A 27,186-nucleotide genomic window follows, 5' to 3' on the forward strand; every position below is an offset into this window, starting at 1 on the left:
TCTTTATATTATTTAATATTTAAAAAATCTTTGACCAAACTAAAATGACTTTACCCTTTCTGGCCATACTGCAGCACCCTCAGTTTGGGCCCAAACAGGTTTCGGATCCACTTGCTGGCCTGCTGCTGAGGATCCACCATCAGAGGCCAGCGCTGGCTGGACATCAGGATGGCTGCATTTTCAACGGACAGCCGATCAGCTGGCAGACCCTGGTTCTGCCAGCCTGCCACGGTGGCCTGGTCAGTCAGAGTAAGTACAGGGTCCAGACCGTCTGTCAGCGGGATAGGGGTCTGGATCACGAGGTGTGAGGAGAGGAAGACAGTTAGTGATGCTATTCGATTCAACGCTCCATTGGAGTGCAGCTCAGGAAAAAATAAAAACTCGAGAGTTGGCAAATATGCCATAATATTAGCAAATAAACTATTCCAAGTCGTATTATTTAATCATATTATGTGACTAACAAAAAATAAATAAATGGAATCATACTTGGAGTTCTCGGAGGAAAGGAATCAATACGCCGTGAAGGAGCTGTTGACGGTACGGCTGTGTGAAGTATCCAGCATAAGAGACAAAAGCAGCAGCCACAAGCACATCCCCACACACGGTCTTCAGTTGAGACTCCAGCTCCAGCTGTCCCTCCGACCAACGCACGTTTTCGGCCTGAAGTGAGAGAATGACTGGGTTAATCTCAATCACAGAATTACATTCCTCATACATACATATATATATATATATATATATATATATATTGCATTGTGACTTTACAGTGGGTGCAAAATTGTTTTGGAAACGTAAGCCACATACATTACGTAACAAAATAACAATTCAAGATGCACATCCCCTTAAGACCAGTTAAAAGAAACCGCAAAAAAAGTTTAAGAAAGGTTAAGCCTCATTTATTTGCAGAAGCCACTTTGGTTTGGTGTTTTGTATCTAATCCAATGGAATTATAAGTGAAATTACAACAGACATCGTGTGTTTTTCTTTGTATTGCAGAAATGAGACTGGTTATGAAAATTGAGAAAGACATTTTTCTCAATGAACATAACATTTTTTACATTACTATTCAAAAGTTTGGGTCAGTATGTCAAGTACTTTACAATGATGAATTAAAATGATCAAAAGTGACAAAAAAAATTAATTGAATTTTTAAAATATTGCATTTGTTATATGACATTTAAAATATAACATTTGTAAAATGTTATTTTTTCTATTTCAAATACATGTTTTTAATTTGACATTTCTACTCATGAAACCCTAAAAAAGTCAAAATAAAATAAAATAATAATAATTACATTTACTGTTTTGCCATCACGGACATTGTAGACATTACTACAAAATATACTGAAATTGAAATATTATTACAATTCAAAAAAACGTTTGTTTTTTAATCAAATATGCAGCCTTGGTGAGCAAAAAAAATCTAACAGACCCAAACCTTTTGAACAGTGAAGTGCATATTTGCAAATACAGTGAGCCCAGTAATCAAGACAAAATGATTGAGACAAAGGAGAAGAAACACTTAAAGGTGTGTTATAACCTCAAATCTAGCCTTCAGACCCAGATAAAAAGCTCACTCTCAACCCATCGGCAATTGATCAAACACAGACAGAACATGAGCGATAATGTATACAGTCACAATTCACCTAAACCGGCTTTAAAAGTTTAGTTACATGTTCACTCAGCATCAATTTAGCACTCATTTAAGACTTCAATAATATCGCAGAGATGCTCCTGCAATGATAAATCTTGTCTGACATTGCCTTTGCAGGGGCCGAGCTTCTAGAACATGTCGCATAATAAATTCCCCGACAGTTAAAAATCACTATAATTTTAGCCTAATGCATTATGGATTGCTTGGAATATCACTCAGTCCTGGGTGAAGCGTTTTTAATTTCCAACAGCTGTTAAGGCTTTGAGGTAAGTTAATGATTACATATAGACGGGCTGATTTATTAGTCTAAACACTATTGCTTCCAGGTCAATGGCATAAAGACAAATCATTTGTCTTGATATGTTTAAAAGCCAAGCTGTCCCATTGTAGCCCTATTCATTTCTCTGAATAAGAAAGTCGAACATTTTAAATAAAAGCGCTAAAAGAAACATTATGCTATTATTTTTTGCATTACCAGTGCTAAAGATTTTAGATAATCTCACGTGGATATATATATGATAAAAGCTACAGGGAGTGAGAAAAGAGAAAACCATTTAAAAGTCGGGCATGTACACACAAATCCAGTTCATCCCTCATAAACCAATTATCCTGATCTCCCCATTCAGGAAAATAGACAGCAGATGAATATGTGCCCTTCTTGTTTCGCTGTCCCGAACTGGCATACAGCCATCAAGCCCCTTGCCCAGTTCAATGGTGCATTTGCCGTGGTGCACCCCTTCCTTCCGAGCGCTCAATCTCAGCATCTGGCCAAACATTTAAGCCATGGCCTCCTCCCCTTTGAATGAAGCCAAACTCATGTTGAGATTAGGTCTGCCTGTGCACTCTCCTATAACCCCAGACCCTCTCCTCTCACAGCCGGCCAGTACCTGCAGGCCTCCCACCAGCCGATTGGCCAGCTCAATGGTCTGGCTGGTGCGTGTCACTTCCTCCTGGCAGCACAGTTTCTCAGTCGCCGCCTTCTCAAACTGAGCTGTTAGGGTTTGCAGATGCCTGTCCAGATCCTGTCAGCACAAAGCTACTATGAGATACTAATACTTAATATTTATATTAAGTATTATTGACTGGTTAAGGTGCTCGGATTTTACTGTATAAAATAGAGATAATTTTCACTTACTTCCAGTTTCTTTCTAACATTGAGCAGTTTTGCAGTAGCAGCTTCCAGTTCAGTATTGGCTTGTGCCAGAGCCAGACGCTTTGGTGCAACCTCACAATAAACCTTAAAAACAAACATTCTCTTTCCTTACATACTGTATGTACAAACAAAAACTGAATTCTTGAAATAAATGATTGTTTGTAATTCTGAAGCTAAAAACCATTTTGAGTTAAATAAAGTTACAGCTCAATATTTTTCTAATTATTTCCCAAGGATTTTTTTAACAATTAATTATTACATTTATAAGTTAGATTTTTCTTTATATATGTTATTTTAAATATTGTTAAAATTAATACAATATTTTTATTGAATTTAAATTCCTTAAATTGCATTAATATCCATATATTTCAAATATAAAAAAAATAATAATACAAAATTAAATCTGCTTGTTTGTAATTTTAAAGTTAAAAACAACATTTGCTTAAAGAATATTACTTTATTAGATTTTTAAAACCTAAAAACCACTTTGATAAATAAAGTTAGAGCATATTTTTTTATTGATTTATCTTTCTTAAGGATTTTTTAATTATATTTATAATTTCTTTATTACATTTAGAAGTTAGACTATTTAAAATGTTATTAAAGCTAAAAAAATATTTACTGAATTGAAATTCCTCAAATTGAATTAATATCTATATATTTCAACTATAAACAAAAAGGTGATTATTATTTTCTTTTGATTGTTTGTCGTTTTAACTCTCTGGGGTCGGCGGTCTCGCCGGCGATACCAGCTCACTTTTTTCCTTATCAGTGCAAAAGAGACTCAAATTACTCTGTTAATTTTGATCTTACATATAAGTGTTGTACATCATTCGATCCTGTTAAGTTTGTATTTTTTTGTGGAACCTCATAATAAAAACAAAGTGTTGTGCTTTTCGCCTAATAAAGAAAAATAAACATGATGCGCGTTCTGCGTTCTCTCTGTCAGTGAAGTCCATTCTGAAACGCGTCCGAAAAATCATCTGTAACTCTGCAAATACTCAGTCAAACAGGTATACAGGCACACAGGCATGAAGCCTGAATTATCTTCTTTTAAATGAAGTAATTTATATAAAAAAATGTTTTTCTCATTTTATGTAATCTGTACGAAAAGAGAGAGATGATAGTCGTTCTCGTCTCAGCTCATTAAAGTTAATTTGACCACGCCCACGGAGCGCGCGCTCTATTTAAACACAAATGCTCTGAGGCGATCCACGCCCACACATCAGCTGGATAACCACCGAAAGAGACTCAGATTACGATGCTGTGAGGAATAATAGTACTATCTTAATAATAATCCTGGAAAAAATTACCTCAGAAGTAGGCTACAGGTAGTTTCATTTGGAGGAGCAACGGATCCAGCCGAGGAAATAGGTACATTCTTTATTTTCAAGTGCTTTGTGCTAATCGCGATATGGAATAGTGTCTGTAAACAAAAAGACTGTTTGAATCGCGTTTTTGTGTGTGAATGAATGAACAGCTTTTACCTAATTATATTCCAATACTGAGATGAGTAAAAATCGACTGAAATATGTTGAAATAAAATATTTTTGTATAAGCAACGTATTAAACTGCAAATTAACATTTATATGTCCTAATCATAAAAACGATATGTTACATAGGAAAGACAAGATGTCGTTTTTACTGTAAAATACTGCCACATCAAATAAGCTTGTTTGCTAAGATGTTATTATAGTGTTTGTTCGATTGTAAGCTATATTCAAACTAATTAATCCGCAACTGTGAAATATGTATGATAAAATGTATACTTTAGTATATAATACAAAGAAAGATTACATTTGAAATAGTTAAAATTGTAATTGTTGTTGTAATTGTAACCTTTTTATTAAAATAGCAAAAATATATGTAGGCTACATATAAATAAATCTTAGGTAAATCTTAAAAGCTCAATATAAGCCTCCTCTTTAAATTATTTGTATTGTGTTTTATTAGTGACACATTTGGGATACATTCCCAAACTTTCTGTAAAAACAGTATGATAATTAACTGCACAATTACTAGAAATTTTTACATTTGATATTATACAATTTGCAAGCACAATTTGAAAAATAAATAAATAATTGGAACTGTGAACCAATTTTGTATTATATAGGCATATATATATATATATATATATTGTCATTGCATTCTTGTGGCTCAGTGACACACCTGAATGAAAGGGTCATTAGTATGCAGCCCCATTATGCGCTCATTATGCGGGCCCATTGTCTTCTCAGGTGTGAATCACAGCAGGTCACACCCCTGCGCATATTGCCTTTCCAAACAAAAAGTGTCATTTTTAAATTTAAACCAATCTATTGTTTTATGTGAATGATAAGGCGGGATGATTTTCAGATCATTTTGAAGAAAAAACTCTAGGCGACAACATCCATTAGTCAAAAGTCTTGTGGACAGATATTTAGTATGTGTTTTGTGGCCTTATTTCAGAAACTTTAAGTTTTAGTTTTTTCAATAACCACGCATAAACAATATTCTCTCAAAAATACAAAAATGTACATACATGTTGATAACACATTATGGTAGCCCTGTGTGTGCTAAATAGAGTGTAATTACACCTTTGCCAGTAATATGTTTATAAGCAACTGAAAAAAGCACAAATGTCAGAGTATGTCAAAACATCTCAAGGACCCCAAAAACACCTTGGACCCCAGAGGGTTAATGCTAAAAACAATTTTGGCTTAAAGTTACAGCTTAATATTTTTAAAAAAATTATTTATTGATTGTACAAGTAAGCTTATTTTTCAAAAAAAAAAAAAAAAAGATTTTAACCAATCAGATCATTTAAACTGTTAAAATGAATAGAATAAAATGTATTGAATTTAAATTCATGAAACTGCATTAATATTCATATTTAAATACTTTCATGTGTTTTTAGTCCTGTACGTGTCACACTTCCTCACCTCGTAGTAGCGCACTATGTTGATGGCCCACGCACAGAGGCCTGCAGCTGCGTAGGACTTGGTCCGGACGTGATCGGGATGGAACTCTGGGTTTCTCAGGTATTCCTGCTTCATTACACTCAGACAGGACTGAGGGATGTGCTCTTTATCATAAGAAAGTAGTGCCTGCAGAAAGTCATCCACCTACAGATGAGGAGAGTGATTATATCATTATTATATATTATATATTTAAAAAAAGATTTTGCCTATTTTTCTGTAAGAAATCAGTCTAATATGATGATTTAGTGCTCAAGAAACATTTCTTATTATGTTGAAATGTTGAAAACAGTTGTGCTGCTTAATATTTTTGTGGAAACTGCAATATGTTTTTTTCAGGGTTCTTTGATTAATAGGAAGTTCAAAAGAACAGCGTTTATTTGAAAATAGAAACTTTTGTAACATAAATGTCTTTTGAAGTTAAAGTTGCACTGAAGGGCACAGTAGTAATAAAGCACAGTTATGACCTTTTTTCATTCCTGGGTCGTTCCTACTTAGGACTCAACCTGCAACCTCTGAATGTGCATCCTAATTCTTTATCCATCTGATGCATCACACAACACACTTTCAAAAGCCATCTCCTCCCCTTCATGTTGACCTCATAAATCAACCTTTCCCTAATATTTCCATTTCTATCTCATGTGACATGTATTTAATATTCTCTTCCACAGAAGTGCTTTCATAACATGGTGTATTCATGACACTGTACCAGGTTAGCGGGGTCTGCGGGTCAAGGGCTGGTTGTGGATTACACTTGCATGAATCAGACAGCACTGGGTGTGTTATTGTCATACAGAGCAATGCCTTCACCTTGCCCATGAAGACTCTGGCGGCCTTCCATCCGCGGTCTTTTGGGATTCTCCCGCGTGGAGCCAGCAGCACCATCACAGCCGCGGCGACGTTAATGACACCCTCCGGGGGATTCGGGAACGTCTTTAACTCTGTCAGATTAACCTAAAAGACACAAAGGAGAAAAACTGAACAGCCCTTTTAAACCAAATATTTGAACAGGTGGATGCTGTGATGAATGAGGCACGGGACAAAACATTTCCCACAAATTCACCTGAAATTACTTTTTAAAATAGCAACATTTTCATTTCAAAATGACCCAGAAATGTTACTAGAATGTAGTTAACACAAATGTAGTGCACAATTTCATTTTGTCCTTATTATCAGTCACTACTGCTAAATTTACCAGTTCTCAGACCAAAACTCAATACTTAATAAAAATGTAAAATGTTTATTAGACATAAGAAAAACAGAAATATTAATATATTGAAATGTCACTATTTACTTTTAGATATATGCCTAATTTAAAGTTCTGTGCCAACTTAACACCATCATATATTTATGAAAATACGGGTGCATCGCACATCGCACTGTTACACCTGCTTACACCTGGCCACTTTATGCGTTTTCTGTGATCGGATAGCTATCTGATCGTGAAAAGACCAGGTGTGAATGCCCTCGAAACGCATTCGAGACGGATTTAAATCAAACCACTTCAGGAGGAGGTCTGGGCCGCATTCCAGACGAAACTGGACAATGCATTACATGCATCTGGTTGTTGAAACCACATATGTAAATTGTACTCCTCCCAACAATGCTAAAAAATAAACATGTGAGAGCGTGTTATAGGCTATATGTCATGTTATGGCCAGATATGACGGCTCTACTGCAGCTGAGCATCTATTCATCAAGCCAACGTGCAAACTATGCAAATCAAAGTGAAAGTAAGTCGCAGACGCTTAACACACAATCATCTTCGCAGCAGCTCGAGTTCTTACCAGAACCAGGAAGTATGACCATATCAGCCCGGTTCTGTCAACACTGCATTGGGTCCCTATTAAACATTGTATACATTTTTAAATATTGCTGATTACTCACAAAGCACTAAATGGTTTAGCTACGCAGTACTTGAGCAAGCTCTTAACGCATTATAGTCCTTCACGTCTTTTGCGATCTCAAAATTCCAGCCAGTTGACAATACCTAGAATATCTAAATCGACTGCTGGCGGTAGATCCTTTTCCTATTTAGCACCAAAACTCTGGAACAGTCTTCCTAACATTGTCCGGGAAGCAGACACACTCTGTCAGTTCAAATCTAGACTAAAAAACACATCTCTTTGACCTAGCATACACATAACACATTATAAACTTCTATAATTCAATGTTAGGCTGCATAGATTAGGTCAGCCGGAACCGGGAACACTTCCCATAAATCCTGATGTACTCGTTACATCATAAGAAGAATGGCGTCTTCGCTAAAATATTAGTCTCTCTGTTTATCCCGAGGTTTACCGCAGTCCGCCGGATCCAGGCCGAATCCAGATCTGATGAAGGACCTGCGCCTGGACACGACAACAACGCAGACCTGAAGTGTCAACTAGTCTCTCCCCTGTGAAGGCCTCCTTCCCTTCCCTTTACCTCTGTACAGTCGTTGTCAAAATAATTCCAGTTCACATGGCTACGCGAAAGCGATAAATAATTCTGTATTATACATTTTTAAGGCCAGACGAGTAATTTGTTGAGGTCAATTTGTAAAGAAAGACTACATGCCTGCGCACACATATATTCAAATGCGCATACCTATAGACTAAACACGTGATGCGCATTTGGACACCGTCAGTGTTTTACAGGTCTGCGCAGAGATAACCTTTCTTTTTTTCAAAAATTTTCAAGGCTTGCACCTTGGAGCTTATTTCAAGGTTTGCATTCTCGAGCCACCAGGCACTGTTTTGTGCAAATGAGCGGGCCGGAGCGCGTTAAGGGTTTTCTGTTGGAATGGTGTCGTGTTAGTGGCCCCTAAGTTAATAACTAATGATCTTTGCAACGGAAGTGAATCAATCAAAACTAACTTTAGCTGGACAATAACTTTATTCTAGAGCTGCTGTAAAGCCAAACAATCTCTGTTACTTTAATTTCTTATTATCACTGTAAAGCTGCTTTGAAACAGTCTATATTGTTAAAAGCACTATATGAATGAAGGTGACTTGACTTGAATTGACTACATTAAAAGTAAAGAAACGAAATGATCTTACCAGTGCTGTTGCCGCTCTCTCCTATTGCGGTCTTTGATTTTGAAATTAGCTGATGATCAATATAATGCATCTCATATCAGTTGCTTTTGGTGACGTGAACTCCATAAAATCTGCATATAGCCCGGGAATTGAAGATCGGATTTATATCCGTTTTGTGAAAACACATTTATGTGACTAGGTGTAAATGGAATCGTTTTGATAAATCAGATAGCTATTTGATCAGTAAAAACGCATGAAGTGACCAGGTGTAAACAGGCCCATATTCACACACACAATACCATTAAAAAAAAGTATGTTATGCTTAAAATAACAGTTTTCTATTTAAATCTTTTCTAAAAAGTCAGCTGATGCGAGCTTGGCTAACGTGACCTGCCAGAACTGACGCTACGCTTGATATTCAGCATCATTACTCCAGTCTTCAGTGTCACTGAATCATTCTATTATGTGCTGCTTAATATTTTTGTGGAAATCATGATTTTTTTTTTAAGGATTCTATGATGAATAGAAAGTTGAAGAGAACAGCATTTATTTGAAATTTAAATTTTTGTATGATTATACATGTTTTTATTGTCACTTTTGATCAATTAAATGTGCCCTTTCTGAATAAAAAAATATTTTCTTTCAAAAAAATTACAAAAACAATCTTACTGACCCTAAACTTTTCAAATGGTAGTGTATAAACTTTACATTTACACATAAAATGTAAATTGTTTTTTACATTTTTAAATATTACCTTGTTGAGTGTTTGGAGTGCAGTTGTAGCCGCCTCTAAAGCAGGCTCAGCTTTAGCCAAATCACGTTCACATTCCCTCAGTCTTCGTGACACCTCTGCTTGCATGGCAGCTACCTGCAGATGAATACACACTCTCATAAGTAATGTGGAAATATTAAAGCACCATCTTGATATTCAGTAAAGATACATCTCAGATCCTCCAGTTGTAAGGCTTTGGTGTCTCTACCCTTTGCTCCTCAAGGTCAGCATCTTTTCTCTTCTGGCTCACTTTTTCTGTCTGCAGGCCAATCCTGGCCATGAGAGCCTCAGCGGCCTGGTTCTTCAACGTCAGCTCCACTTCCTGTGAGTTCAGCTTGACGGTCAGATCCTCAACCTGATGTGATTATATGAAGTTTACATTTAGTATAAGATAATCTCTTAATTATTCATAATTACCTTATATAAGCACTGGTTAATACAGGAAGCAGAGTTCTGTTCTTAATTAAAGCTGCAGTCCGCGGTTTTTCCCTTTTTGTCGCCATCTCTGTTCGAAATCTGCAATTGCAGTTATTCGCGGAGTTGTACCTCGGCTCGGCACGGCACAGCGCGGATGAATCCAATGTTTGAGGAGACTGTGAGGGTGTCAGACACCGCGCCGGTGTGGATACTGGTATTCAGAATCACAGATTATTCTTTTTGGAAGTATGACCAACATAATAATTTTCACCGGAAAATGTCATCTGAACAAGTAACATCCACTTTTGTTCTGGGAAACTGGGAAAGAATCATTGCAGTAAATCACGCTGATTAAATCTAACAATCGCTTATCATTAGAGATGCACCGATTAATTTTTTCTAACCACTTTTTTATTTTCAATAACACAAATATTTATTTTCTATATATTTTTTATTTATAAAACACCATATACTTTTAGCCAAACTGAATAATAAAAACAAGTTTAAATGGGTAAATTTTCTATAAATATTTTCTCTAAAGGAGTCTTCATTTTAGTTTCTGACATAGCCTACTCCAGTTCTTGTTAAAACACACTAGACATGCAAATTCTGTGCATTTTGGGCACTTTTTGTGTGAAATCATATTTATTTTGTCCATCAAAGTGTGCTTTCACTTTAATTGAGCGTGAGCAGCAAAAATAGACTTGGCGTCGAAACCGCTTCACTGCTGCTCATGCGACGCTCCTGCTCCCGGTGTGAATACACTCGTTGATTAACAGGCACGGCGAAAAAAAATGCGCGCCGCACACATTTGCGGTGTGAAGCGGCCGTAATTCACAAGGTTTCCTACATGTGCGTTCCGTGTGCACATGTGATGCTGATGTTGCGTGATGTTAATCATGCGCCGCCCGAGTGCATTTTGACCAGCATAAAATCGGCATATGTCAGACTGACCGGCCGGTCGCCGGTCATGGCCGATCACGTGAAAATCGGCCAATTCCGGTCACCAGCTGATCAATCGGTCCATCTCTACTTATCATATCACGTAAAACCGTGCAAATTATACTTTGCTCTCAAATTGTTAATGTTCAACATCAGCATTGCGTGACTACATGTAATGTCCTTCCGATATTTATCCTTGTTTTCGCAAGGGTCCGGTTGCAGTCTATTTTTTTTGTAGCCACTCAAAGTCTTTTGCATTTTACAACGGGTGAATCTGGTGTCACTGGTGATTGTCGTTTGAACCTTTCTTGATCCGCCTTAAAATTGATAAGTTTAATTATATCAAGTGCTGTGAGAAAAGGCTATAAATCTCCACCTCCAGCATCCTCACACGCAAATAGCTACTAGCCGAGACTCCTTCCTTATGTGTATACAGATGTGACGTAATGACGCAAAAACATGCTCGAATCTCCCGCGGAAATCCACCAGTACCACTGGAATTAAAAACATCATTACAAGCTTACCGCTTTGAATCGAGCTAAGGCAAGCAGAGAGTTTTGAACACTGGCTGGTTATGTATTTGCTCAAAAATTTATTTTGGATAATTGTTAACCCCAAAAAAAACTACGGACTGCAGCTTTAACTATACAACATAGACATTTTGGGGTCAGTAAGATTTTTTTCAAGATATTAATATTTGTATTCTGCAAGGAGAGATTAGATTGATCTAATGTGACAGTAAAAAAACATTTATAATATAATTACCAAAAAAAACAAATGCTGCTCTTTTTAATTTCTATTAGACAAAGTACCTTGAAAAAAAGCAGCACAACTGTTTTCAACATTGATAATAATAATAAGACATGTTTCTTGAGCACCAAATCAGTGTCTAGAATAATTTGTGAAGGATCATGATGTAACTGAACACATTACTGAGTAATGCTGAAAATTCAGCTTTGCCATCACAGGAATAGATTAATTGTATTTAACATATTAAAATAAATCAGTTATTTCAAATTGTAACACTATTTCACAATATTACTATTTTATGCTTTTTGATGTTATAATCATATATAATATGTTTTTGGTATTTTGATAAAATCAAGAGACTTTAATAATAAATAAAAAAATTAATTGACCCCAAACTTTTGAACGGTGTTCTACACTAGTCAACATTTGAAGTGGATCAAAACTTTCATCAAAGTTATACATGAATTTTGAACAAAGTTGTCCCAAGACAAAAAAGGGTATTGATGAACTTTTTTGATCCACTTCAAATGTTGACTACTGTATTTTGAAATGTTATAATTTGAAATTTAATAAAATTATATTACCAACAATCCAATTTGAGTAAAAATTTGAATCGACAATTAAAAAGAAACAGCATTTTTTTTTTTTATCTATTTACAGGTTTACATTCAATTTTTCAATGCGTCTCAGACATTTAACGGTAAAATTTCACAAATTTACTTTAGATCACTTTCATCCAACACACGATCAAATCTAATCTCATAATCAAAGCTCTCCAAGACCTTGCAAAAAGCTTTTTACGACTTGCTGAAAGTTGTAAAAGCAACTTGGTTTTTTTTTTAATCTAGATTCCATTATCAGATAAAACCTCTGCAACATTTGAATACTAAACACTATATCACAAAGGCAAGCAATCATCAGACTATCAGACTCAAGGTTTATGAGTCCCTCAGCCTTCAGCGAGTGATCTTGGGCATATTAACTAGCAGTAACTAAATCCCCTACGCAATGTCGCGACTCCAGCCTTGAGGAGTCCACACGGGTCGGTTAAGAACTCTGTGGTGCCGATGGGTTCTACACACCTGAGAGGCAGTCGTCTTGAGTTTCTGAAGGCCAGACTGAAGCCTGCTGTGTCTCAGATGCAGTTCCCCCTCTCTCTTTCCCAGCAGACTCTCGTAAAGTCTCAGCTGCTCCAGGAAGCTCTTGGGCGTGCTGTAGTTGTGCCTCCTCTCATTGCAGCAGTAACGCTCGCTAACCTGCTTGACGCTCACGTGAGCGTGGGCCATGAAAAGACTGATGGATTCCCGAACAGTTGGCTGTAAAGACGAGAGTAAGAGTGGGGAGAGAGGGTAAGAGAGGGACCTGTTCAGATTAAATGCTCTTTAACATCCTCGGCTGTCAAGGGCCCTGAAATATCATCTTCATAAATCCAGAATTCATCTCCAAGTTTGTAAGTCTTTTGCCGGCTTCTGGACTTACTCAATCTGAAATTTAAGTGCAGGACGCAGGAGGGAAGATTAAGCTGGTAGAGGGCTGGGAAAATAATGGCCAGAGGCTGGTGACACCCTGTGTAAAGTAGGGCGAGTGTTTGTCACATGGCTTCTAACTTTCTGAGACTGCACGTTGTGTTTTGTTTATTGGTTATTTATGATGCGCACTGCTGTCTGATGACTGACTCATTTATCAGACTGTTAAAGATCAATTCACACAAAGGCAAATGCATTTTAAAAGATGCAAGAACACAGATCATAATTCACTGAAAAGCAATAAAACATGTACATGTAACTGGCTGGCAAGAAAAAAGGAAAAAGAAAAGAGAGATGGTTATAAATGAAGACCTGACATAATGATATTTGATAAACAGCATATTGAGTTAAATGCATGTAAATAATCCATCAATCTCTTAAACTCAAAGGTCACTGTTACCTGTGTCAGAAATAAAGCACTTTTACACTCATAAACGCATTAAGATAAAAAAAGGTTGCACAAAGGTGGGATTTGGTCATAAATCTAATCCAAGAGCAAAACATTAAATAAAAAAGATTAAATAAAAAATATATAAAAACAGTTATATTGACTTTTCACAGAGATGCAATTTAAATAGGGTTACCAAAGTTAATGCGTTAACACAAACACTGTAAACCCTAATTCTCAAAATAATTAATTGGTTTAAGTAGGGTAATCTTAAATTAAAAAAAATAGGTCAATCTAAGGGTGTATTCACACCAGTAAAGTCCGATAGTTCACTTGCTCTGGTCCGGACCAAATAATTTTTTTTTTTTTTTTTTTGGTACGGTTCGCTTTCACACTGCTCTTCTTGCAAGTGAACCAAAATGTGTAAACAAAACCACACGTGTGCTAAGGTCGTCCATTCATTGGACAAGGATTCTCAAGTAGGGAAATCAGGAAGTGCAAAAAAGGCTCAGCATGGAGATATTTCGTACTGCAATATTTGTTATTTTACTAATTTTGTGTTATATTCTGTACAAACGCAATATGAAGAAACTGCGCAGAAGACGGATAAGGTATAAAGTTTTCATTCATAGAGAGGGGCTATGTTCACACATTCAAATAATGAGATTCTTATTGTATATACTGCTAACAAGTGCTGTCAATGTTAACGCTTGCGATTTAAGTTTGTCCAGTTTAACGCAGCGTCATCCTTGTAACTATTATATGAACTGCAAAAGCTTTTTTTTGCATCTATGCGCGATTAGACTAAAGAGAACGCGCTGTATGTGAATGTCCTGATGCACACACTCATTCATTCATTCCATTCCAATGATGCACACACGACGCGCAGAAAGACGCGCAACAGTATCGTGTGGCCAGACAGCGTGCCGGAATGGAATTCTCTTTCGCACTTGAACAACAATAACACAAACCATTATGCCAAAATCTCCGACTACGGAAGCCTTTTAACTCAAAGGCGCAGTGCTTTCTTGCAATTGGGTCGGTTCATGTTCACACCGTAAACGAACCGTACCAGAGTTCGTTTGGAAGCGTACCGAGACCACCTCTTCAGCTGGGTCTCGGTTCGTTTGTTTGGTCCGCACCAGAGTTCGATTGCTGTATTCACACATGCCCAAAATGTCCGCACCAAGGGGGGAAACGAACTAGAGTTCGATTCAATCGAACCAAACAAGGCAGGTGTGAATACACCCTAAGTAACTTTTATGCGTATTTAGAACTTTTTTTTTTGAGTTCACAAAACTGACACATTTGAAGTAATCTGAATTGTTTCAGTGTTTTGAGTTCTATGAACTATTTAACTGAAACTGGGCTGGGATTTCTATTTCCCAGCATGCTTTGGCATGACAATCAAAGGGGAGAGTAAATTATAATTAAACAAATTGTGCAAGATTATCGTTAAGTGGGAGATTCTGTAGTTTAATGTTTTGCTATGCTAATTTAGAAGAGTTTCTGTTATGTTTTTTTTTTGTAGGGCTACCATCATGGTGACAAGTGGAGCATGAGCTTGGTTTGAGAACAAAATGTTATGTTTTATAAGATCATACTCACTGCTGTGCTATGCTAATACTATCAAAGCACTGTATTACCAATTAGCAAGTTAGCATTTATTGAATTAGCTAGTTTAAGCTAGCCAAGTTTCCACTACTTAAAACATTTAAATTGAGATTAGATGATCATTTTAAGTTAACTGTATGAATTGGCTTCCTCAAATATTTCAAGTTAAGAGCAATTCAAATGTATGAGTACAAAATGAAAATCTGCCAGTTCTGCTTACTTAAACTTTGAATTTCTTAACTTAAAAATTGATGTAACTGATTACCACAAATTATTAAAACTTATTCGGCTTTAAAGTGCATGCAAGTAAGTACATATATGTTGTATTTTTTCAGACCTTTCTTTACTGTATTTATTTAGTTTACCACCCATTTATGAATCAATGATGAAGAATGTTATTCTTATTAGTAATTCAATTAAAAATTAAACCCAGTCAAATGTTTAACAAAAGTAAAAGTCATTTGCAATGTTTGTATGGTGAAATTTCATCAACGCTCAGCAAGTGAAATATCACCCATGAGCAAAATATCTATATTCATTGAAATTCAATACCAGTGAAGAACTGCAAGACAATGGCAAAAACATTCATAAAGTGTAGGGAAAGTTGTTTCTATTTCTATTGAATTGTTTTCTTATTATTATTAAATACTTTTTATTATATATATATATATATATATATTTTTTTTTTTTTTTTTGCGCAAGTTCTCGGTTTGCATTTACTGTGTGTTTTGGTGTAGTTTGCAAAGCAAAGAAGATTTTTGTTGTGCAAGTGAGTTGACTGTTGCAGTTTTTCTTTCTCATCCACTCAAATTGTTGAGTTACACAAAGGCCTATCATTTATTTAACTTTCCTTAAAAAGCAACTCAATGTGTTATCTACGAACATTTTGAGATTAATTGTGATAACATTTTAATAGGGACTGAAATCCCTAAATTCAACTACAGTATTATAATCCAGCACTGAGTGAAATACACAAATAGGAAACAAACCCACAGCTGGCCATGAGTCAACACACACACACACACACTCACACATTCATGTACAAACTCCAGTACATACACACAGTCTGGCTGAAACAGCTGTGGCTTCTCTGAGGGTCAGTCTGTGTGTATTAATCACTGATGCTTTATTAGCATAAATGATCCTGCTTAGTGATCGTTCCACTGGTGCAGGGAAAACAACAATGCCGAAAGAGAGAGAAACTGCATCTGTCATTGAGCTCACTGTGCATGTGATCGGCCATTTGTCTTCACTTCAGAGTCGAGCTAATGATGAGGAATCTGGTGCACATGTAAATGTGAGGAGAGAACACTCATCGAAAGAATTATAGTGTCTTTTAGCCTTTTCGTTTTTCTGTACGATGATAAATGAAACCTCTTTTTTCTAAGCCTATTGAAAGAATTAAAACAACTCCCTGTAAATTATAAATTAATATGGCATTAAAAAACTAACAGAAACAAGAGAATTAAACTTATTTTTATTAATTATTAAAGACTACAAACACTCTGTTTCACCACTATTCACCCATAAATTATGTCATAATCTTGCCCATCTTGCTTTTATAATATGGAAGAAAGGGGCCAACATGTCTGCTTGTCATATGGGATTAAAATTAAATTCTCAACTTTTCATTCCATTTTTGGATGACCTATGCCTTTCAGGCCCGAATGAACTGGTGTGAAAATCAATTAAATCAATCCATATTCACCTAAATGCTGCTCCCAGAAGAGTGGGCAATGTCGGGATGTTTGCCAACAGCGAAGAATGAAAAAGAGCTTTACTCTGAGTATACCGGGGCCTTTGGGATATCCCATGACTATGCAAGAGCTATAGCCAAAACTTTTACAGACAAGGAGCATTTAAAGATAAAGTACTGGAGTGGAAAGCCAATGAAGCTACTTCCACTGACTGACTGAAGCTCAGGTTTACCTGAATACTTGGGATGTCCTGCAGGAACTTTGAGCTGACAGACTGGAGGGCCTCCAGGGACCATTCCTGGAACCAGTCCAAAGTGGTGCAGTTCAGCAGAGCTGGGAAACGCCGGGCACGTAGACGCAGGGTATTACCTACTGGAGACATGCAGAGCACGACCTACACACATACAGTATGCACACACCTTAGACGCTTATCTATGATCCAAACAAGATATGCTAAATAAATCAGACGTATAAAAAAGAAACAATCATTGCAGTGAGACCTTGAGTTGTTGTCGCACTCGATTCATAAAAAAGCTCCAGCAGTTGTCATAGTTGTCCAGAAGGCCCAGTTCCCGCAACTCACTCCTCACAGCTTTCCTAACACCATCCACTTCCTCTTCAATCAACAGATCAGGGATCTCACCTGGAGTCAGACCGCCACAGAACACATTCATTTCACTTAAACGGGTCACGTACATGAATGCATTTACATTGAGCAAGTTACATTTAGGTAGGCTACTAGTTAATATTTTATTCTAGATACAGTAGTATTTATCCAAAAATGACACAATTAAGCAGTGTTGTTATTGTTGAAGTGGCGAGTACACTAAAATAGCGACAGATTTTCTTCTGTTTTCTTCTGTAACGGATTATCGGAAAAGAAAAAATGTAGAGCGGGGATTGGTTCTATGCCAACGGTTGGCAGGGAGGTGAGGCAGATGAACGTGAGCTTGCAGGGGCGGGTTTAAACAGACTAAATGATTGGAGAAGTCTGTCGTTTTCACCGGAAGGTCTGGTTATGACATTTAGACACTTGGACATTTTGATTAAGCATTATGAGGTCAAAACATTTTTAAAAATGAAACGTATGCAAGGATGAATTTTTCACAAATACGATCTATAATATGCATTTAGAAAACAGATAGGGTGAATCCCCCCCTCCCAATCCTATTTCGCCATCCTCCTCCTATAATTTCCTGTCAACTTGACAATTTTTCTCTGAAAAAAATGACCAAAAAATCAAATAAAATAAAGAATACATGCCAACTTTAAAATTAAAACTATTTAAAAAAAACAGCATTGAAATAAATCAAATTACTTGAAGTAAAATAAAATAGAATTTGAAAATAGAAATACTTAAAGGGTTAGTTCACCCACAAATGCAAATTCTGTCAGTAATTACTCACCCTCATGTTGTTCCAACCTCGTAAGACTTTCGTTCATCTTCGGAACACAAATTAAGATATTTTTGATTAAATCTGGGTGAGTTCACCTAGTGTAACAGCGCAGCTCTTCTGGGTTGTACGTCAGAATGTAGGCTCACTATTGGCCAGCATCACACACATGACCAGCGTCGGCCAATAGTTGAATAAAGTCGTTATTTTTGTTTGTTTTTGCGCACAAATATTATTCTTGTCACTTGATAAACTTATGGTTCAGCCACTGTAGTCACTTGGACTATTTTAACGATGTCTTTAATAACTTTCTGGGCCAGCAAGTTTCCATTAAAATAGAAGCCTATAGAGTGAGCCAGCTCTCAGATTTCATCTAAAATATCTTAATTTGTGTTCCGAAGATGAACGAAAGTCTTTCGGGGTTGGACCAACATGAGGGTGAGTAATTACTGACAGAATTTTCATTTTTGGGTGAACTAACCCTTTAAAATGTTTACTAAAGAAAAAGTACAAAAATTGCAAGCTGAAATAAAAATATTTATAAATATGTGTACAACATTTTTTAAAAATTAAAAAGAATAATAAAAATGATATAAAATGAATAAATAATAAATTAAACTATTAAATAGAAAAATAAAAAAGCTCATAAAATTATTTATAATAATGATTATTGTGTTTAAATATTACTAAAATAATACTGCAACTAAGCACAAATACAGTTTAAGTCTATAATTCATAATATTAATTACAGTGAATTTAAATTTTCAAACATAATTTTTCAGAAGTAATTAAATATGTAAATCACTTAAAGCTTCAACGGCTCTAGCTGCACCAAACTGTTTTAATTAGTTTGTTTGAACGGCTTGACAATACATAGGCTCGACCAATCTGTTTGGCTGAACATTTGCAGACGTTGCCATTTATCATTAGATGTTATCATTATTTCCACTAAACTAATTAATTAATTAATTAAATAAATAAAGGTAATTTTTTTTATTAAATTAAAAGGTAAAAATAAATATAAAAAATAATGATATTCTTGTGTCACGGTAGTTACTACACCGACAAATAAATGCTATTCTAACAAACCTTTAATGGCATGTAGGAATAAACGCTCTCTGAAGCATTTAAGCATTATCAATTACACACGCATCAGTTAAATTATGTTACATTTGTTTACTCTGATGATCTGCCGCTTTATTCTGGATCGAGACCTAAGCGGGTTTCCGACCTCTGCGCTTGACATCAGTGACGGATGAGAGCCACCATCTGTGTTCTGGGGTCTTGATCCAATGACACGCAGGCCTGTTCCAGTCACCCTTAATCTACTTCACCGGCCCCACTCCATTTACATATGTTTCCCATTCATCAGACCAACACACAATGAGCCCCCCTGTGGCGTGTATGAATGTGTGCGTGCGCGGGAGGGTCTGACCTGACGAGATCAGGGTGCTGATGATGACGAGAAAACTGTCCTCTGGGATCTGAGCGTCTGTGAGGAGCAGGACTGTGGGGATGTTTTTCACCCCCGTCTTCATGTACAATCCAGCCAAATCCACCTGAAAATACATGAGAGATAGTTGAGCACACTACCAATATGGAAGAGCAAAAGAAACTTCCAAAATCAGTCTGGAATTAAAACATTCAGATACATTATAGAGTTATGGTGCTCATGTGGGAGATTTGAGTTTGAATCTGGTCCAATGTCCCGATCCCATTCCGCCTTCTTCTTCCTATCATTTTCTGTCACCTTTCTGATATTTCGCTTAAAAATGGCTTTAATTAAAAATCTCCAGAATCAACAAGTTGGCACTCCTACAACAGCAAGTAAATTGACAGGCCTGTCAAACCCCCTGCAAGTTGGTTGAAAGCTGTTTGCTTTGAAAGTGACATTCCTACACTGTTGACAACAGTTAATGGACCATTTTGCCCACAAAATGTAGCCGAAATTTAGCTAATGTGACAGCACCAGGGGAAAAAAGTGAAAGTTGACTCTCTTTTATATAAATATACCCTCTTTTAGGCCAAAATGTAAGACTGCACATATACATACAGGTCCTTCTAAAAAATTTTAGCATATTGTAAAAGATGAAGTTCATTATTTTCCACAATGTAATGATAAAAATTAAACTTTCATATATTTTAGAATCATTGCACACCAACTGAAATATTTCAGGTCTTTTATTGTTTTAATACTGATGATTTTGGCATACAGCTCATGAAAACCCAAAATTCCTGTCTCAAAAAATTAGCATATTTCATCCGACCAATAAAAGAAGTGTTTTTAATACAAAAAAAAGGTCAACCTTCAAATAATTATGTTCAGTTATGCACTCAATAGTCAATACTTGGTCGGGAATCCTTTTGCAGAAATGACTGCTTCAATGCGGTGTGGCATGGAGGCAATCAGCCTGTGGCACTGCTGAGGTGTTATGGAGGCCCAGGATGCTTCGATAGCGGCCTTAAGCTCATCCAGAGTGTTGGGTCTTGCGTCTCTCAACTTTCACATTATCCCACAGATTCTCTATGGGGTTCAGGTCAGGAGAGCTGGCAGGCCAATTGAGCACAGTAATACCATGGTCAGTAAACCATTTACCAGTGGTTTTGGCACTGTGAGCAGGTGCCAGGTCGTGCTGAAAAATGAAATCTTCATCTCCATTAAGCTTTTCAGCAGATGGAAGCATGAAGTGCTCCAAAATCTCCTGATAGCTAGCTGCATTGACCCTGCCCTTGATAAAACACAGTGCACCAACACCAGCAGCTGACATGGCACCCCAGACCATCACTGACTGTGGGTACTTGACACTGGACTTCAGGCATTTTGGCATTTCCTTCTCCCCAGTCTTCCTCCAGACTCTGGCACCTTGATTTCCGAATGACATGCAAAACTGAGCAACAGTCCAGTGCTGCTTCTCTGTAGCCCAGGTCAGGCGCTTCTGCCGCTGTTTCTGGTTCAAACATGGCTTGACCTGGGGAATGCGGCACCTGTAGCCCATTTCCTGCACACGCCTGTGCACGGTGGCTCTGGATGTTTCTACTCCAGACTCAGTCCACTGCTTCCGCAGGTCCCCCAAGGTCTGGAATCGGTCCTTCTCCACAATCTTCCTCAGGGTCCGGTCACCTCTTCTCGTTGTGCAGCGTTTTTTGCCACACTTTTTCCTTCCCACAGACTTCCCACTGAGGTGCCTTGATACAGCACTCTGGGAACAGCCTATTTGTTCAGAAATTTCTTTCTGTCTTACCCTCTTGCTTGAGGGTGTCAATGATGGCCTTCTGGACAGCAGTCAGGTCGGCAGTCTTACTCATGGTTGCGGTTTTGAGTAATGAAACAGGCTAGGAGTTTTTAAAAGCCTCAGGAATCTTTTGCAGGTGTTTAGAGTTAATTAGTAAGTTCAGATGATTAGGTTAATAGCTCGTTTAGAGACCCTTTTCATGATATGCTCATTTTTTGAGAAAGGAATTTTGGGTTTTCATGAGCTGTATGCCAAAATCATCAGTATTAAAACAATAAAAGACCTGAAATATTTCAGTTGGTGTGAAATGAATCTAAAATATATGAAAGTTTAATTTTTATCATTACATTATGGAAAATAATGAACTTTATCACAATATGCTAATTTTTTTAGAAGGACCTGTATATGCATAGAATCGATGAGACCAGGACGAAGTGTCTTTTCACGATTATGTGTAGAGGGCATCAAACAGTGTATAGAGATCAATGCAGCTCGGCCAACTGGCCTCAGATTTACCACACACTGATGAATGAAATGATAGCAGAGGCCTCATCAATAGGGCATTGAAATATTTGCCTTGGTTCTTTAATAGGATCTGGCAATTACTCCCCATTGCATCCGGGCAGGACTAAATGAGATCGATGGAGCCGGACGGGGTATTGATCAGGGAAAGTGTTGTCTAAAAGAAAGCTTGATCTCTGGTAATGAATCACCGCCATTTTAGATGTCTCCTCGCCTAACAGCAGTGATGGGTACTATGATTTGGGCAGCTGATGTGGGTCATGACCGCTTGGCACATTATCATAGTCACATTTGTTGTGGTTTCTGCTGTATGTGGTTATCTTGTATGACATTGATTGTATTTTGCAGGCTATTGGAGCGAACTCTGTGGACGATGTTACCTTTAGGTCTTGCATGCTGTATCCCTTGCTGAGGGTGGGCTGGAACACATCCATGTTGGAGAGGTGGGCGGCAAGGCGGGTCAGGCTTTGTTTGCCACTGCCGCCCACACCTACGAGCAGGGCGTGGCCTCTAGGACATCCCAGGATGCGACTGATACGACACCTGCAGAAGCCAGTCAAAACAACCATGTGTGTGTAATTACAGTTAAATCTGTATTCACTAAAGCACAGACTGCAGACGTAGCACTCACACGTGCTGCATGGCTTCCTGGAACAGCACCAGGTTCATGGCAGGGTGGAGCTCATTGTAACAGTCCAAAGCCTCATTGAGGATACAGCTGAGCGGCTCCCATCCAGCTACGGGCATGTAGGAAGGTTCTGCAGATCCCACACTGCTGTGAAGGTATATTAGAGGCTCCTGCAATACTGCCTCTTCCTCCATTTCCTTTAAGAGACACATAGAGGCAACTACATTTTAAGCAAAAATAATATGAACTGATATATATTTACATCAGATAACTTGGAGTGTCTGGAGTTCTACTAATGATCGTTTGATAGCTTCAAAGTGAAGCAGTAATCAGAATAGTTTATAGTAGTTTTAGCAGAAACCAAGATTTGTTGCGTGTCTTTACATTTACATTTGAATCCGAACATAGTGTTTACATGAACGCTAAATAAAGTGATCGGGTTGATGTCACAAGCTTCAAATTGAATTTTATCACGAATGTACAGTTTCCCGCTGTTGGCGCATACTAACCATCATGCTGCCATCACTTTGTTTTAAAAAGCAGACTTTATATTTAACTATTTTGGGTCCTGAGTATGAGATGACGGGCACATGAAGCTTTGTGCCATGCTGCTTATATTTATCAAGCATTAAAAACACCCTTCCCGCACCCAAAACAAAGCATCTGTGGATGAGCGTCCAAAGCAAAGGACAGCTGGGATGACATTGTCCTGCAGCACTACACAGATGATGAGTGGAATGAGAATTTTAGAATGATATGACAGTAATTTATTACACTATTTTCCTACAACAACAGCTTGTTCTGTGCAAATACATCATTATGCCATTTCTACGTCACTGCACAAGTGCAGAACTTTCCCGTTTCGGTTTTCAATCTGATCAAGTGTTTACATGTACTATCGAATGGATTAGAAAAGGTTTAAACCACCCCTTACAATCCGAATGAGATTCGGCCAATTCATTCAAACGTAAATTTAAACGCAGCCAGCTACTGTTATTTATTTCTGTTTTTTATTATTATTTTTAAATATGTATATGTTTAATTTATTTAAAGTAATTTTAATTACGTTGTTATTAATTTATTCATTACATTTAAATACATTTATATTATAATTTATAGTAATTACAAATATTTAATTATTGCATTTATTTATTTTTGTTAGTTAGTTATTTATATACATTGTTTTGGGGTATTTCTTATCCACTTTATTTTTAAATGTAAGAGTGAGTGAGTAACTTTACTAAATGTCCTAAATGACGACATGTCAGAAACATGCATAGTTTAGAAATATAAGAAGAAGTTTGGAAATAAAAAAGTAAAAAAAAACACCTAAGAGAACTTTAACAGCAGTAAAGTGTGGTAGTTTACCTCAGATGTCTTTCGTGCAATATCCGTCTGCAACCTCCGGAATAGCTGAAGATCGGATGGTTCAGAAAAGCGATCTGAATATACTCTTCTGGATTCATGGATCCACAGTCGAACCAGATCCGCACCCTGTCTAACACACTCTGGCCTGGAGAACAGGAGACCCTAGGTGGACATACGTACACAGAAAAATACACAGATTGTTGGCTAATTCAACATTATACAGAGGGCACAGAGGGAATGCTTACCTGGAACAGCCGAGAGAGATCCCACAGGTTGAACAGACAGTAAAACTTGTTTGAGGTGGGAAGGAAGTGCTGGATCACCCGGTCATGGAGGGCTACGGCCGCTTTCACCACTGCTGGACCACTGCTCACCACAGCTGGGCTGAAAGGCAACCTCTGCAGGTGGAGGCCCAGGATAGAGCCGAACATGGAGCTGAGGGTCTCAGGGCTGGGTGTGCTGACCGCTAACACTGTGAAATGCCTCTGATGAACAAAGGTGAGGACAGTGATTTTCATATTATATCACATACAATAAACTTTGTGTTTACTACACTTTTTTTTTTACAACAATATATTTTAATATAATTCAACATTTTCTAACAGTACATTATGTCCAGAAGAAACAGAGTTCAGAATTTAAAACGGGCTCCCTTTGAATTCATGAGTTTGAATTTAATTGGCCACGACAGAATACTGAATTGGAAAACAAGGAGAAAATTACTACATTTTAAAAATGTGCTACTCCATTTTTTTTTAAATAAATTATGCTAATTTATTCCCTGATGTATAATTTAAGTTTAATGTATTAATAAAAAAAATATATTTATACTCATTTTAATTGTAATGTATTACATTTGTAATAAATACAATTATATATATATATATATATATATATATATATATATATGAAATTAATATTCAAACAATGTTCAAAACTGTAAAAATACAGCACAACAAACCATCCACATTTTATGCAGATAACTTTATAAATATTAATATTGAAAAATTATTTTATTATTGATGAATTATATATTAAATACATTTTATTTTATTTCACATATATTATTAAACATTTCAATAGGTGGCATTAATATTTGCTAATACCAAATATGTGGTGCATATGATAACAGGTTTATGTTTAGTATAATTTATACCAAAATGTATCATTAAAAACTACACTTATAGCAAGATTAATTTTATTTTCAAGATTATTTTTTAATTAATTCCATTTTAATTCTACTTGACAATAATTTTCAATTCAGTTCTGCATGCTGCACAATCATGGTAAACATGCAATGTGCAAATGTGCGATAAAGAAGCTCCTACAGGAGAAATTCAAATACCTGCAGTCTGGGGTTAATTGTGAAACTCCCTGATGTAGGATTCATACAACAGACATAATGGGTGTTGTGTATGTCTTTCATTGTTAACTTTTGGCTGTCATACCTAAAAACAAGAGAGCAAATGCTGTTCTAAAGTATTTTGACAAATAATATCTATCTTAAGTGGAAAAAAATGAAAGATGCTGCGTAACCAGTGCTTGTAGTCCAGATGCTGGCGAATGAGAGCGTGTGGCTGAGAGGTCCCGTAACTGTCAACAGCTACCATGTTCATGTCATCTATGAAATAAATGAGTCTCTTGTTTCCAGGGGGCGCGTAACTCCTACCAGCCTTCCTCTCGAGAGGTTTCTCCATTGCCTCTGATAATGACAATATAAAGTGTTGCTTTAAAAGGACTGTGAGTCTGTGACTACAAAATTTCATTGAGCATCATTTTCAAAGAAATCCTATGACTAATGCAAGTTACTTTTTGACTAAAATATGTATGATTTGATATATATAAAAAAAATGCTCTTCGGTCTAAAAACATTCAATCTGTTTTTAAGGTTTAACAAAGCAAACATATATTGAGCATCTATTAAAGTACACCCTGAGCACCTGGTTGGAATCACTGGATTAAAGGGATAATTCACCCAAAAATTATAATTCTGTCTTAATTTACCCATCCTCATGTTGTTCCAAACCTGTATGAGTTTCTTTCTTCTGTTCAGCACAAAGGAAGATATGTTGAAGAATGTTGGTAATCAGACAGTTGACAGTAGCCATTGACTTCCATAGTAGAAAGAAAAAAAACCTATGGAAGTCAATAGCTACCGTCAACTTTCTGGTTATCAACATTCTTCAACATATCTTCTTTTGTCAATACCAAAAGTATCTTCAAAATACCAACTTGAGGGTGAGTAAATGATGAAAGAATTTTCATTTTTGGGTGAACTATCCCTTTAACTGATCTATTATTACCATCACCGGCTGGAGTGAAATTTTGCATATGGACCACAAGGAGGTGCTGTTCAACACATTTGAAAACATGTTCTCTAGAAATGTGAAGAAATGCATGCAGTCACACTTACTTTGCAACATGGATGCAGTGGTATAAAAGTGAAGGGGAAGTTTTGCAGTTATAAAGTTCTCTGGTAGTGTTTCCAGAAGGTTCCTGACCAGAGCAGACTTCCCAGTGCCTGCTCCACCGACCAGCATAAGAGGCTGAGACGTCTCCAGTAACTTGCCCATGAAATACTGCAGCCTGACCGTCTCGACTGTTGGGACTAACATAGCCTGTAGACAAAGTGAGTGATGGGGAAAAAATGGCATCTCATCACTCAAGACATATTCAGCTAAGCTAAATCAATAAATCAGGGGTTTTCAACTCCGGTCATCGATGTCCACTTTCCTGCAGAGTTTTGCTCTAACCCTAATCCAACACACCTGAACAAGCTAATCAAGTTCTTCAGGATAACTAGAAAGTTATAGGCAGGGGAGTTTGATCAAGGTTGGAGATAAACTCTGTTGGGCCTCGAGGGCCAGAGTTGAGAACCCCTGCAATAAATAATGCTGTTAAAATTAAATAATACCCTCATATTAATAAATAATAATAATGAAAAAGTAACCATTCTATTTCATTCATTTCAAAACCTTTCAAACGTTGAGATTTTTTAGTTTGAAAGAAAGAAATGAATACTCTTATTTAGGAAGGATATATTAAATTGATCAAAAGTGACAGAAACTTTAGTAACAATGTAAAAATCTTTACCATTTCAAATAAACGCTGTTTTTTGACTTTCTATACAATCAAAGAATCCTAAAAAAAT

At 36.8% G+C, this 27,186-nt stretch overlaps 1 protein-coding gene across 1 annotated transcript in view; it reads right to left on the bottom strand.

Annotated features, from left to right (window-relative positions):
• LOC130070137 (dynein axonemal heavy chain 11) overlaps positions 1–27,186 on the bottom strand; it is an 82,732-nt gene that overhangs the window by 20,206 nt on the left and 35,340 nt on the right. Inside the window, exons 46-64 of the mRNA XM_056234426.1 lie at positions 26,449–26,653; positions 25,572–25,737; positions 25,381–25,483; positions 24,281–24,520; positions 24,036–24,197; positions 22,671–22,864; positions 22,420–22,582; positions 19,720–19,843; positions 17,391–17,533; positions 17,123–17,284; positions 12,748–12,981; positions 9,765–9,911; positions 9,539–9,652; positions 6,575–6,718; positions 5,729–5,911; positions 2,790–2,891; positions 2,542–2,676; positions 487–660; positions 55–290 (exon numbers count right to left, since the gene is read on the bottom strand). Coding sequence (XP_056090401.1) covers positions 55–290; positions 487–660; positions 2,542–2,676; positions 2,790–2,891; positions 5,729–5,911; positions 6,575–6,718; positions 9,539–9,652; positions 9,765–9,911; positions 12,748–12,981; positions 17,123–17,284; positions 17,391–17,533; positions 19,720–19,843; positions 22,420–22,582; positions 22,671–22,864; positions 24,036–24,197; positions 24,281–24,520; positions 25,381–25,483; positions 25,572–25,737; positions 26,449–26,653 — 3,131 coding nt within the window. The remainder of the gene's footprint in view (positions 1–54; positions 291–486; positions 661–2,541; positions 2,677–2,789; positions 2,892–5,728; positions 5,912–6,574; positions 6,719–9,538; positions 9,653–9,764; positions 9,912–12,747; positions 12,982–17,122; positions 17,285–17,390; positions 17,534–19,719; positions 19,844–22,419; positions 22,583–22,670; positions 22,865–24,035; positions 24,198–24,280; positions 24,521–25,380; positions 25,484–25,571; positions 25,738–26,448; positions 26,654–27,186) is intronic.

The sequence above is a fragment of the Rhinichthys klamathensis genome, unplaced genomic scaffold, assembly GCF_029890125.1.
Source record: "Rhinichthys klamathensis goyatoka isolate OS25496 unplaced genomic scaffold, OSU_Roscu_1.1 h1tg000395l_1, whole genome shotgun sequence".
Lineage (NCBI taxonomy): Eukaryota > Metazoa > Chordata > Actinopteri > Cypriniformes > Leuciscidae > Rhinichthys > Rhinichthys klamathensis.